Source organism: Lethenteron reissneri, chromosome 3 (genome assembly GCF_015708825.2).
Source record: "Lethenteron reissneri isolate LAM-NWPU_2019-01 chromosome 3, ASM1570882v1, whole genome shotgun sequence".
In the NCBI taxonomy this organism is placed as follows: domain Eukaryota; kingdom Metazoa; phylum Chordata; class Hyperoartia; order Petromyzontiformes; family Petromyzontidae; genus Lethenteron; species Lethenteron reissneri.
This window is the reverse complement of record NC_083781.1, coordinates 8059662-8074977: the sequence shown is the minus strand read 5'-3', so window position 1 is coordinate 8074977 and position 15316 is coordinate 8059662. Positions and strand designations below refer to the sequence as shown.

Genomic DNA, 15316 nt, shown 5'->3' with positions numbered 1-15316 from the left:
TTTCTAAGCCTCTTTCTGTTATCTGAATGTATGTACTGTACGTTGAACGTCTTTCGCACCGTACGTATCCAACCGTCCTCATCGGAGGTGCGGGGAAAGGACGATAAACTAAAAACAAAAGGCAGTTCTAAAGAAATGAGTTTGTCAATCGAGATTAAATCATCGAGATTGACCGCTCCACTGGTTTCCTAATATCGGAAGGAAGAGCGTTCCAGACGGCCGCAAAAGAGCATTTGAAAGCGCGCGATGCAGTGACCGTCTTTGTTCGATGGCCAGCCAGAAGCCGCTGCTGTAAGGATGATCGGTGTTCGCTTGATGGTTTATGCTTCTTGACGAGATCGGCAAGGTGTTGTGTGGTTCATTTGTGTGAATAGCGAAAGTTTCACCTCTGCAAAGGTCCCCCGTATAGCCTTACCAAACTGTTAGGGCAAGTGCTGTTGGCGAGTAGCGCCTATAAAGGCCGGCACGGCACACGAGGGTTTGGATGGGCAGCACCGCGCCCGGTCGCCTTCGTCTCCCCAGTGGCGATGATCACACACTCGCTTGAGGCTGAGTCGACTTAGGAGAGGCCTATGACCGGGTCAGATAATCGTCGCCGGTGTTGGCCGTGAGCGGGAGTCGAACTCGGGTCGCCGGGTTCGCAGCGCGCCGTTCAGCTCTCCACCGCCCACACCCCCGATACATTAAGTTATAATATTAAACAATTCCACGAACACGTAAATAGATTCTCCATTATTTAAACATCGCAGTGGCAGCGTTAACATAATCAGTGGTCTTTAAAGATTTATACAAATAGGCTATTGATTATTAACGCGATTCCAGGCCAAAGTTAAAGCGCTTAGAGCTCCCCCTTCACTTCACGCCGCAAAAGCAGTTGCGGCGGTGAGTTTGGCGTGTCGGCGAGTTTTTGTTGCTGCACTGTTTGCGCGAATCGTTTACGTTTTGTAAATTGCGTAGCGATATAGTTGGCTTTTGTTAATTGATGAAACGGCAGAGGGAGAGGCAGCTGGACACAACAAAGACCCCCCCCCCCCCCCACCGTATAGCCTGAACAGACTGTTGGGTTGGGGGCAAGTGCCGTTCAAGGGCGGCACTGTGGCGCACGAGGGGGTGATGTGGCCAGGACCACGACCCGGCCGCCTTTGTCTCCCCAATGGCGATGGTTTACTACACACCGCACCGGGTGCTGATTTGAGGTTGAGTCGACCCAGGGGAGGCCCAGGGCCGATTCAGATAATCGTCACCGCTGTTCGCAGCGAGCGGGAATCGAACTCGGGTGGGCCAGGTTCGTAGCGCATTTCTGGCAAATCGCCTGATGAAGCTGGTTGTAAATCACCAGCGAAACGTCGGACTGACATTATAAATGTTGCGGGTCTACTCTCTAACGAATCGGTGTGGTGAAGTAGTAAACTAATCGGCACGTTTTGTTCACGTGGTACACCTTACTCATCGGATGTCGGGTGGTGGTGGTGGGTGAACGACACATTATGATTATGAATAATATCGGTCGCGAAAACCAACCAATGTTAAACTGAGCGCAGCGCGCTAACATCCTGACCGCCTCTCCTCACACACGCACACTCCTCGCACGGACCTGGGTCACGCCACGATCTGGAAACTTCAATCAGCGCTGCGTAAAAGTCTAACCGGGGGGGGAGCGGTGGCGCTTCCGTTAGCGGGCTGCGCTGTTCGATTCCCGATCAGAGCTAATGGCCAGTGGGCGAGCGATATCAGAACCTGTCGTCAGTTGACTTAGCATTAAATGGATACGTGGTGCAGAGTAAGAAACTCATGTATAACCCCCCTCTCTCTCACACAGACAAATACACAGCCACGGAGCGATGTAAGCTCCAATGATGTTTCGAAGGCCTCGAGAACTGAGATTTGGCACCAATGGAGTTCAGGTCTCTGCCGACAATTTTTTTACAATTCCGCCAAACTGAAAATTGTCGATAAATTTGGGCCACCGACAAAATGACGACGGTCCGGGACTCGGCCTGGAGGAGTTCCACATCGCGGCTACTGCTGCGATGTGGAGCGAGTCTCCCACGAACGGCACTCACTCGAGTCTCGGAGTTCGTCAATCGGCGAACCGAGTAATTCGCCTCGCGTGGAGTGTGACGCTAAAGCCGACAGAGAGCACGACACCGTATTCTTGGTGCTTTCGGTAAAGTCACGTAGAAGGGAAATAATAAAATTATATATTATTTTATTATTTCCCTTCTATTTTTTCCCTTCTACGAGAAAGTGGTGTCGTGCTTTAAAGCTTTCGTAACTGCAGGGACTCATATTCTTGGTTCTTTCGGTAAAGTCACGTAGAAGGGAAATAATAGAAGGGAAATAATAAAATATTATATTATTTTAGGGAAATTATAGAAGGGAAATAATGAAATATTATTTATTATTTTATTATTTCACTTCTATTATTTCCCGAAAATAATATAATATTTTAAAGCTTTCGTGACTGCAGGGATTCATATTCTTGGTTCTTTCGTAAAGTCACGTAGAAGGGAAATAATAGAAGGGAAATAATGAAATAAAATTATATTTTATTATTTCCCGTCTATTACTTCCCTTCTACGTGACTTTACCGAAAGAACCAAGAATATGAATCCCTGCAGTCACGAACGCTTTAAAGCACGACACCGCTTTCTCGTACAGTACCGCACGCACGCGCGCATATAAACCCGTGCAAAGGCAAATATCCCCCGTGTAGCCTCGAGGCAATTGGGACAAGTGCTCGCTAAAAGCACGGCCGCACGCTGTTTCAGTTATTACATTAAGTGGTTGGTTATGTAGATGAAACGCGCTCGGGCGCCATTGTCTTCCCAGCGGTGACGTTTATTACAACCCGCATCAGGCGCTCGTTCGTTAAGGCCGAGTCGACCTAGGGGAGGTCCAAGTTGCGTTGATTTGTCCCAGTACCAGGGGCGACATTTCCCGTGAGGAGCGGGGGGGTGGCGGGGGGGGGGGGTGTCGGAGGGAGGGGGGTGGTGGGGAGTGGAGGGGTGGTGGGGAGTGGAGGGGTGGTGGGGAGTGGGGGGGTGGTGGGGGGTGGTGGGGAGTGGGGGGGGGGGTGGTGGTGGGGGGGTGGCTAGCAGCGGGGAAGGTGGCGAGGGGGGTGGCGGGGGGGTGGCGGTGGCGGGGGGGGGGCGATGGGGGGGTGATGGGAGGGGGGCGTGATGGGGGGGGGGGGTGTGATGGGGGGGGGGGGTGATGGGGATGGATGGAGGTGGATTGATGGATGGAGGGGGATTAATGGGGGGGGGGGGGGGGCACCAGAATGGGCCACTGCCCCGCACCACTGAGTTGTAGCAACCCCTCGACTTTGCCGGAGTCATGTGCTACTTGACTATCGCAGACGACCTCGGCACATCATCTACTTATTTGTTTTAAGGCCACACGCGCGCGCTGTTGTAGGTCCGAGTAAAACCTTCCCAGGCAACGTTGTGAGCCCAATGAAGGCCACGCGAAGATGACAATATCAATGAGGGCTGTCGGCCTGATGATGCTGGTTCTTGTAATTAGCAGCGAAACGTCACGGCACTCGAATCGTAAATGTTGTGGGTTCACTCTCCTACACAGTTACTGTCTGTGTCGGGTGGTGGCGGGTTTAACGACGTGTTTATATTTACGCGAACTAACCCAAAACCCTATATTATGGATATTGGTCCCGAAAGCCTACGCGTTAAACTAACGATGGATGTTATACGCCGCATTAAATCTGATGTTTCACACCTACCACGCGTCTGCAGTATCCGTAGACAAACTCATTACACGTTTCCGCGGAATATATATAAACTCGGCATGCGTAAGAGAAACATTAATTCTACTCTCGACGCTCTACATTACGAATATCACTGAGATTTCCTCATGTCCAGCAGATGGAGAAAATACTTCGTGAGAACCTTTGATCAAATATTAAGCTTAAAACAAATGTTATTTCAATTCCTATTATTATTCTCAATTACACGGTTGTCATGTATTTGTTTTTAATTAGTGCGCGCTTAAATTGATGTCCTGTAATTGTGTGTTGTTGTTGGAGGTGATCCGTTAAGAAATATCTCCCTGCAGAGTGACACAAAAAAATGTAAAAAATATACAAAAAAAAATACTACAAAATACAGATGTCCCTCGCTCCATGCGTATGTACGTGCGTTGAACCTCTTTCGCACCCGTATGTAGTCAACCGTGCTAATCGGAGGTGCGGGATTGGAGAAACACGCGCGGGTGAGCGGACGAGACGCAATCTGCCGAGTAAGGGAAGTTGTTGGGCTTGGGAAGGACGCGTGGCTCGAAGGGAGGATGATGATGATGATGATTTTGGTGGTGGTACGGTGGTCGAGAATAATAACGGAGTGGCAGCCAAGGGATGGAACGTGTTTTTTTTTTAATCCACCTTCCACCCCGACAACCCGCGAGGAGATGGAACGATGAAATCGCTCCATGCCCGTGTGTGCTGGGTGGATCATCGAATTGCGGGATCGATCGCGAGAGGTGGTGGCGGGGGGGGAGGGATTCGTCCAGCAGTGGATTGAACATGGCTAGATACCGGTGATTATGGTGTGTGGATAATAGCACCTCCGATTAGCAACGGTTGGCTACGTACGGCGCGAAAGAAGTTCAACGTACAGACACATACGTAGGATTCCATCTGTAAATATATTTACTTTCGTCGGAATGTACCTTGAGGTTGGCCGGACCCAGCCCCGCGTAACCCATCCGTACAGTGCTAAGGAGCGCATACAGTGCACAGCGCGTGTGTGTCGGGTGATCAAATAAATAAATAACCTCTAATTGCTTAATTAATTAAGCAGGGCCCTTAATTGGGACCGCGTGATGAGATTATGAATGCAATGACAAAGACCGCCCTGCCGAAGAGTGTAGCCTCCACGGGCTGCTGGGGCAAGTGCTGTGAGCGAACAGCCCAGGTCTATGGAGAGAGCACGAGGGGGTGATGTGGCCAGAACCACGCACGACCGCCTTTGTCTTCCCGCAGCAGATGCCCGGTTTTTTTTAACGCAAAGTTGGCCGCGGTCGGAAGACTGAACTCAGATCAATGCGCTAAGCACTGCGCCACCTATCTCAATATACATACACAGACAAAGGTCCCCCATGTAGCCCACATACGATGCGCGCTGGTGTGTATGTACAGGCACAGTACATGGGCATTTGTGTTTGCATTGTATGTGTGTACGAACCCTATTGCGTGTGTGTGTACACGAATTTGAGTGGGGTGTGTATGTATGTGGTAGTGTATATGTGGGGAGCGGTGGGGCAGTGGTCAGCGCGCTGCGCTATAAACCCGGTGATCTGATTCCCAACACTCCGACATCAGTGACGAATATCTGAGCTTTAGAGGTGCTCGCTAACAGCACTTGCCCAAACAGTCGATAAAAAATATTCGTTGGGTCTTTCTTTACCGAAAGACCCAAATAATATGGATTCACTAAAGCTTTAAGTCAAGTCTATCAAATAATAAACTGGGAATCTGTCTTTGAGTCTATGTACTGTGCTGTTTAAGTGTGCGTGTGTACACTCGTACCAGGGTGATTAAACCGGTAACCATTAATTCACCATCGATTACTGGGTTCGGATAGTTCGAAACCAGGAATGTAAAATCGTTTCCAGTTAAAATATGCACGCTAGACTTTTCTATATGTACGGAAAACCGTAACCGTTTTTTTTCTCTCAATACGGTTACCGGTATATATGGGTTTATATAGTACTGACAGTACAGACAAGCACACGGATCCCCCGTGTAGCCTTAACAGACTGTTGGGGCAAGTGCTATTAACGAGCAACCTATAAAGGCCGGCACAGGAAAAGATCGTGGATGGGTGGCCAGCACCACGCCCGACCGCCTTTGTCTTCCCAGTGGCGATGTTTACACACCGAACTAATTTGAGGCTGAGTCGACCTAAGGGAGGTCCAGGGCCGGTTAAGGTAATCGTCACCGGTGTTATGTGGCCGTGAACGGGAATCGAACTCGGGTCGTCGGGGTTTGTGGCGCAGCGCGCTAACCACTACACTACCGCTCCCCAAAAGCATATCCACACACACACATATACAACAATGCAACACACACACACACATTATACACAATGCTACTCACATACACACACTTACTACACACCACACCTTAACACCAAATCAAACGTACATTTTTGAGAATATAACTAATTAATAATGATTTTTTTTAATCTATACAGTATATACCAAATTAGTCAGATTTCCTTGTCGCGAATTAAATAAGATGCTTGTATATCACGTCAACGTTTCGGACAATCGACCTCATTCAGAAGACGGGTCAATGATACCGATCACGTGGAGGGAGCGGCAGTGGAGCGGTGAGCGCGCTACTAACCCGGCCACCCGAGTTCGATTCCCGCTCACGACCACCAACAACACCGGTAACGATTATCGGAACCGGTCGTGGGCCTCCCCTAGGTCGACTCGGCCTCAAATGAGTTCCCGGTGCGGTGCGCATGGGGAGACAAAGGCGGCCGGGCGTGGTGCAGGCCACCCACTGCCTACGCGTGATGTGTTGGCCCTTCATTGGGCGCTACTCGCTAACAGCACTTGCCCCAACATTCTGTTGAGGCTGCACGGGGGATCTTTGTCTTGCTGTCGTTACCTCCTCTGTGTGCCCCGCCCCCAATGCCCCCACCCCCCAATGTCCCACCCCCTCAATCCTTTAAACCCCGCCCCCTCAAGCACCTCGGCCCACCAATCAGCGTTACGGATTCCCCGTGCCACGTGCGGGTAAGTTCAATTGTCGCGCCGTCGTCACGGCGTTGAATCGACGTTGTAGAGAGAGCGCGCTTTAAAAAAATTAACCCGTAAAAACAAAGTTTTTCACTATAAATCCTTTATATGCGTGGCATCGGTTTTATTTTATTATTCATTTCTGTTTTTCTTGAGTAAGAGTTTCATTTTTATCACATTGGTATTTTAAGTTAAATATGAATTTTTTTTTTCCTAAAAAGTGGAAAATTTTTGAATTTTTTTTCACGAACATTAATTGTCACGCACAACGAGTCTGTGTGGAAAATGTCAGCTCGATTGGATCACGGGAAGTGGGTTAAAAAACGACCGAAAGATTAGCACGGTCGTAAGTGCGCAAGCAAGCGAACTTAATATAAAGGATTTAAAAATTGTGTACGCGCGAAGTTCACACAAAGACCCCCCCACCCCTTTACATAGAATGTTGGGGCAGGTGCTGTAAGCCAGCCAGCTCCCAGCTGATGCGGCCATACCCACGCCCGGCCGCCTTTGTCTCCCCGGTACTGATTGTTTGCACGCCACACCAGGAACTCGGTTAAGGCTGAGTCGGCCTAGGGGACTTGGGTCAGAAATAACAAATTCGTCGATAACGCTGCCTCAATAGATATATGTGCGACGTTTCGCGCAATGCCCCTTCTTCAAAGCACGACTAATGAGTTTATCGCGCAGTGTGTGTGTGTGAGAGAAGCACTGCACTTGCCCCCGGCTGTCTCTGTAGGCTACACGGGTGATCTTTGTATAGACGCGCACGTGACTCGGCTCAGTTTTGGCGGGAAAGGAGCGGACGGTGACGGGATACAGCCGGAAAGGTTGACGGGGGTGAGGGGAAATAGTTGTTTAACTAAATAGAAGTTATGTCTGACGGGATGGGACGACAACCGAATGGTGGAGGAAGTAAAAAAATGTAATAGGAAAAGAAAACAAATTACAAGGAACGGGCTTGGCACGGCAGGAGAAATACAAAAACAAATTTAGCGGGAAAAAATATTGGCGGGTAAAAATGTTATCTGGCGGAGCAACGATCGGGCGCGCTGATTGGTGGAGAGACCGGCGGGAGGCGGGACATTGTCGGGCGGGACATTTAAAAAATGGCGGGAAAATGTTTAAATCTGGCGGGAAAATCTTCCGACGCGTCTCGTTTCGAATTTACACTCAAATGTCTGATGTGTTATAGCGTGGCGTGTTTGAGATATTAAATTGCACATCGCTCTGTGTTAATATTTGCCTCGTATGCAATAATTGACATGATCCGTAACGCGTCTGAGGGGAGATGGAGCGATGAAATCAGATCGCGCGTGATTTGCAAGCATTAGCGATCGGAAGCCTTGTACAGTTATCGATAATCATGATTGTTGCGGTGATTACATTGAAAAAAAAAACAATCGTAAACACGGAACATTGCACGAGCGATGGAACGAAACGCGTCCGCGAGTACGACTGCAGCGGGAGATGGAGCGTTGTGGGTGGATCGGCAGCTCGGGGAAGCCTTCATCCAGCAGTGTATTGATCGTGGCTGGCGATACACATATAGCTAATCACAAAGAACCCCCCCTATCGATAGCCTTTAACAGACCGTTAGGGGCAAGCACTGCCAATGATGGCCGACAAGGCGTATTGAGTTGGCGACACGCCCGGTCGTCTTTGTCTCACTACACCTGCACAAATGGATACATCGTGGTTGGACGGGGGCCTCGGTCATTTGTATAATTTGACCATACTTCACCGCGCCGGTTTAATGATCTGGTTCACTGACGTTAGCCGTGGCCCGGGAATCGAACTCTGTCGGGTTTCGCGGCGCGGTGCGCTAACCACTGCGCCACCGCTCCCCACTAAAAAAAATCTAATACACTCACTTAAACATACAAGCACATATAATACATACGTACATACATATCCATGATAGATTATGTGTTTTGGGTGAGATCGCGTGTAAAAATATGAATGTGTCGTTAAACCCGCCACCACCCGACACAGGCCAATTAGTGAGGTTTGGTCACGTGAACAGAAGGTGATCATCCGTCACTAGTTAAACAACACCGGCGTGTTAGAGAGTAAATCCACAACATTCACAATTCTAGCACCGTTGTGTAAATGTTGTGGGTTTACTCTGCAACACACAGATGCGTTAAAGAGTAAATCCACAACATTTTCAATTCCAGCACCGTTGTGTAGATGTTGTGAGTTTACTCTGCAACACACGGATGCGTTAGAGAGTAAATCCACAACATTTTCAATTACAGCACCTTTGTGTAAATCTTGTGGGTTTACTCTGCAACACACGGGCGCGTTAAAGAGTAAATCCACAACATTTACAATTCTAGCACCGTTGTGTAGATGTTGTGGGTTTACTCTGCAACACACGGGTGTGTTAAAGAGTAAATCCACAAGAATTACAATTCTAGCACCGTTGTGTAGATGTTGTGGGTTTACTCTGCAACACACGGGTGCGTTGAAGAGTAATTCCACAACAATTACAATTCTAGAACCGTGACGTTTCGCTGGTAATTTCAACAACCACCATCACCAGGCGACGTATACTAAGTACAACATACAAATACGCGCTGCCTCCCAAGTGTTTCACGCTTCACGCGTCTGATGATTGTTAAACAAGGCTTACGTGACACCACAGCCTATAGCACCTCGAGGTGCACCATCCAAGCCAACGCTGCTGAGCTTGCGAGATCAGTAAAAACAATTCTAGCTGTGATTTTCACACCTGATGATGATTGCTTGTGTTGCAATCGAAACGTCGTGATTTAATTTACTTTTTTATTTTATTTTTTTCCCTACGTGACTTTACCGATAGAACCAAAGAGTATAGGTCAGATGAGACCGTAGTTCTGATCACAAGATGAAATGCGCTTATTCGGGGTACGTAAATTATAATAATGATGATCTGTGTCTTACTCAACGCAGCATTAATGACGTCGTTTAGGATCTGTCGGTTTTTTTGCGAGTGCGTCGAGTTAAATTGTTGTGGTTATATCGGTGCAGAGTTGAAACATTCCCAAGAGGTTCGATTAGCACGGTTGGTGCGAAATAAGTTATATTTACCCGATACATGCCAACTAACACACTTTGAAGGAATGGAACGCGTGTGTCCGAGAGGACCTCAAACGTGGAGATGGAGCGATGGAATCACTTCGCGTGCAGGTGGAGGATGGTGAGAGATGACAAAAGCTCTGGGAGGCCTTCATCCAGCAGTTAATTGGGCATGACAAATAATGATGATACGTATACGTAGGGAAGGCCGATAGGTCGACAGACTAATATTATCTTCTTGGTTCTTTCGGTAAAGTCACGTAGAAGGGAAATAATAAAATAATAAAAATTAAATGTAATAAAATACAATATTAATTAATTGTGATGTAATCAACTCGCTAATAATGATACACACCCACGCTCCGCACAGATAGATCCAACAATCCATCTACTGCCATCTATCTCCCTATCACCTCGCATCCCATACGTACAGCACCTGCCATTGCCAATCAGTGTCCCATCCAGCAGTGGATTAACCACAGACTCTTTCACTTAAACGTGTGTGTTGTGATGTGAGGTCGACTCAGCCTGAAATGAGTACCTGGTGTGGTGTGTAAACATCGCCACTGGGGAGACAAAGGCGGTCGGGCGTGGTGCAGGCCACCCACCCCCTCGTGTACCGCTCCGGCCTTCATAGGTGCTCGCTAACAGCACTTGCCCCTACAGTCTGTTAAGGCTATACGGGGTATCTTTGTATGTGTATATGTCTCTTGTGTAGTTGTGTATGTTTTATTGTAAATGTGTTGTTTGTGGCACAGCGGGAGCACAGGTGATGCACCTGCCATCTCAGTTAACCCATGGCACCTGCTGGGTCTGTGCCCTGACCTCCTCCTGCACCTAGCCTGGCACAGCAGTCAACCCATGGCACCTGCTGGGTCTGTCCCGTGACCTCCTCCTCATGCACCTAGCCTGGCACAGCAGTCAACCCATGGCACCTGCTGGGTCTGTCCCGTGACCTCCGAAGAAGCGAAGGAACGAGCCTTGCACACTGCATGTGTGCACCTGGCCTGGCACAAGCGCCGTGGTGACGTCATCGCTAATTATTGCACGATAAAAGTTGTCGTCATAGGCGTAGCGTAGCGGTCAGCGCGCTGCGCTACGAACCCGGCGACCCGAGTTCGATTCCCGCTCACGATCAACACGCGGTGACGATTATCTGAACCGGTCTTCGGCCTCCTCTAGGTCGACTCAGCATCAAATGAGTATCTAACAGCACTTGCCCCAAAAGTATGTTAAGGCTATACGGGGGATCTTTGTCTTCGTACACGTGTGTCTGTGCGTGTGTGTACACGTGTGTCTGTGCGTGTGTGTACACGTGTGTCTGTGCGTGTGTGTGTACACGTGTGTACGTGCGTGTATCTGTGCATGTGTCTGTGCGTGTGTCTGTGCGTGTGTCTGTGCGTGTGTCTGTGCGTGTGTGTGTACACGTGTGTCTGTGCGTGTGTCTGTGCGTGTGTCTGTGCGTGTGTGTGTACACGTGTGTCTGTGCGTGTGTCTGTGCGTGTGTCTGTGCATGTGTGTGTACACGTGTGTCTGAGTTCGCTTCCCGCTCACGGCCAACACCAGTGACGATTATCTGAACCGATGGTGGACTTTCCCCAAGGTCGACTCAGCTTCAAATGAGTCACTGGTGCGGTGTGTAAACATCGCTACTGGTGCTGGCCACTGTGTACACATCATCAATGGAGAGGCAAATGTTGCCCGGTGTGGCGCTTGGCTCCCAATTCCCTGGTGTGCTGTGCCGGCCTTAATAGGTACTCGCGAACAGTACTTGTCGGTGTGTGCGTGCGTGTGTGAGCCATCAACGCTTGTGGGGAGCGGTGGGTGTAGTGGTTAGCGCGCCACGCTACGAACCCGGCGAACCGAGTTCGAATCTCGTCCTGGGATAAGGTATACACAGTCTACTCTATTGATGTTCTCTAACGGAATCGAACACGGACATTTGGTACACATTCATACGAATCTGTGCAAATGAATTATAAACTTTAAAAAATAATATAATTTAGGTTACCAAAAACAGGTACGCTTCGGAGTATGGATTTGGTTGCCTGGTCCCAGGGCAGGACCTGGCATATCACCCATTAGTGGACCGAGTAATTCGCCCACCTTGGAGCGTGACGCCGAAGTCGGCGTGGCCCGTGAGCCGAGTTCCGAGGTGTAGCAGTGTAATAATTAAATGATGTTTAAATTTAGCGTTTTTTAAAAAAAATATTACGAGTTTTAGTGGACAAAAAACACGAACATTTAACCAAAAAATTCGTGGTTCTGATGCGTATTTAGTTTAAATGAAAATTGTAATACCGTATTGTTGTGAGGCCTTCATCCAGCAGTAGATAGATAATGGCTGATGGTGATGACTGGTGTTTGGCGACACTGAGGGATGTAACACAGACATTCCCTCAACACGATTATCAGCCGACTCATCAAACTCATCAACCATTTACAATGCTAATACTAACCAGATGTTGGCAATAACCCCCCACACTAACCATATCCCGTAACACTAACCATGACTAATTAACCTAGCCCCCGATATTAACCCTAACTCACTAACCAGATACTAAAACTAGCGCCACCACTAACCCTAGCACTTACCAGATATGAAACCCCTTACCCATTACACTAACCCTCCTAACTTTAACGCTCACTCGAGGCTAACTTTAACGTCTAACCAGAACTTGCAGATACAAAAATAAAACGTAACCCCAACACAACCACTATCATTATCAACAATGTAACCGTACATTTTGATTTAAAGCTTTCGTGACTGCAGGGATCCATATTCTTGGTTCTTTCGGTAAAGTCACGTAGAAGGGAAATAATAAAATAATACAAATATAAAACAATAAAAATTCTCACGACGTTTCGACTGCAACACAAGCAACCGTCACCTGATGATACGTGACTTTACCGAAAGAACCAAGAACAATGTAACCGTAATCACACCAAACCAGATACTAACCCTAACCGTTAACCGTAACCACTAACCCGAGACCCAGGACACGGATCTTAGCCATTGTATTCATGGCAGGGTCGCTCTGTCTATGTATCACATTAAATGCACAATTTACACGCAAACACAACACCGTCAAATGCAAAAGGTCACCCAAATGGCTCAAATACATTGTGGCGAGTGCTTTTAGCGAGCACCTATTAAGGCCTCTTCGGCGCACGAGTGCGTGGCGTGGCCAGAACCACGTCCGGGCCGCCTTTGTCTTCCCAGTGCTGACGCTTTAAACGCCTTACTAGGTACTCGACTGAGGCGACCTAGGGGAGGCCCCGGACCGGTTCAATCGTGACTCAGAGTCGAACACAGTTCGACGGGTTCGGAGTTCAGCGCGCTAACCACTACGCCACCGCTCCACGCGCACACACGCACACAGATACGCACATGTACACACACACACACACCCACGTGTATACTGCCGTACACATAGTTGGTGTCAATTGGCTGGTTCAGGTTAATTACCAATAGTAATAACAATGGTGCTTTGCTATCACCATGCGAGTCTTTTGCTCTATAACAAGAGTCTATGGTTCTGTGAGCCTATGGGTCTCTTAAGTCTATGGGTCTCTATGTGAGTCTGGCTCTGTGAGTCTATGGGTTTCTAAGTCTATGGGTCTCTATGTGAGTCTATGGGTCTCTATGTGAGTCTATGGCTCTGTGAGCCTATGGGTCTCTATGTGAGTTTATGGGTCTCTAAGTCTTTGGGTCTCTATGAGAGTCTATGGCTGTGTGATTCTATGGGTTTGTAGGTTTATGGGTCTCTAAGTAAGTATATGGTTCTGTGAATCTATGGGTATCAATGTGAGCCTATAGCTCTGTGAGTCTATGGGTCTCTAAGTCTTTGGGTCTCTATGTGAGTATATGGCTCTGTGAGCCTATGGGTCTCTATGTAAGTCTATGGGTCTCTAAGTCTTTGGGTTTCTATGTGAGTCTATGGCTCTGTGAGCCTATGGGTCTCTATGTGAGTCTATGGCTCTGTGAGTCTATGGCTCTGTGAGTCTATGGGTCTCTATGTGAGTCTATGGCTCTGTGAGTCTATGGCTCTGTGAGTCTATGGATCTCTATGTGAGTCTATGGGTCTCTATGTGAGTCTATGGCTCTGTGAGTCTATGGGTCTCTAAGTCTATGGGTCTCTATGTGAATCTATGGGTCTCTATGTGAGTCTATGGGTCTCTATGTGAGTCTATGGCTCTGAGTTTATGGGTCTCTATGTGAGCCTATGGCTCTGTGAGTCTATGGGTCTCTAAGTCTATGGGTCTCTATGTGAGTCTATGGCTCTGAGTCTATGGGTATCTATGTGAGCCTATGGCTCTGTGAGTCTATGGGTCTCTATGTGAGTCTGTGGGTCTCTAAGTCTATGGGTCTCTAAGTCTATGGGTCTCTATGTGAGTCTATGGCTCTGAGTCTATGGATCTCTATGTGAGTCTATGGGTCTCTATGTGAGTCTATGCCCCCCCCCCCCCCTCCGGTTCCCCCCACCCCATCCCATCATTGCCTGGCGTCTGGGCTACTCCGAGACGCAGTTACACCGCCTGCACACACCTCAATAGCTACGCCGCCGAGATTAGAGATAAAAACAACTACAAACCCCACTAACATCTCGACGTTTTGGCCTCCTGGCCTTCTTCAGGAATCATTGAGGTTTAGAGGGGGAAAGCGAGCGAGAGTCTGAGGGTGGCATCGCAAGTTGTTAACAGCCGCGCCTCGTAACAAGAAGCACCTGGGTTCGATTCCCGACTCGTGTCGCCTTTCCGAGTGTGTTTGTCTACGTTCTCTCTCTCCCTCTGTCATGCACGGGGCTTCCTCGGGGTTCTCCGCTTTCCCTCGCGTAGCTACAAATGAAGAAAGCAACCCCATCCAGTGTAACGCGTGGTGGTCAAAATCACAGCCCGATTGCTGCAAGAATCACACAATTTTACGATTTAAAGCTTTCGTGACTGCAGGGATTCATCTTCTTGGTTCTTTCGGTAAAGTCACGTAGAAGGGAAGTAATAAAATAATAAAAAAAAACATAATAAAATAATAAAATAAAATAATATGATAAAATAATATATTATTCTAAAATAATATATTATTTTATTATGGTTTATTTTCATTATTTGATTACTTCCCTTCTACGTGACTTTACCGAAAGAACCAAGAAGATGAATCACCCAATTATTTTTTTATTATAAAATACTAATTCGGGATGTAGCACAGCAGCTACAAAGGTGTGGGGGAGACCTTCATCCAGCAGTGGATTGGCACACGCGGCCGAACATTGTTGTTGTAGAGGTTCGCGGTTCGGGCGCGTCGGCCGCCCTGGTGAACACGATGCGTGCACGAACGGGGGTCTTTAACGTCGGCTTCACGGCGGACGTTAAAGACCCCGTGACGTCACTGCACGTGGACGAAGAGTTGGCCCATTGTGGTGCCCGCGGCACGGCACAACATTGGCAACAACAAAAAAGTTGTTGCTAGAAATGTAACCCTCCAATGACT

At 48.2% G+C, this 15316-nt stretch overlaps 1 protein-coding gene across 1 annotated transcript in view; it reads right to left on the bottom strand.

Moving 5' to 3' along the window:
* Positions 1 to 12231, bottom strand: part of LOC133347864 (homeobox protein unc-4 homolog) — a 48981-nt gene extending 36750 nt beyond the window's left edge. Inside the window, exon 1 of the mRNA XM_061560577.1 lies at positions 12130 to 12231. Coding sequence (XP_061416561.1) covers positions 12130 to 12223 — 94 coding nt within the window. The 5' untranslated portion in view covers positions 12224 to 12231. The remainder of the gene's footprint in view (positions 1 to 12129) is intronic.
* Positions 12232 to 15316: the final 3085 nt, after the last annotated feature.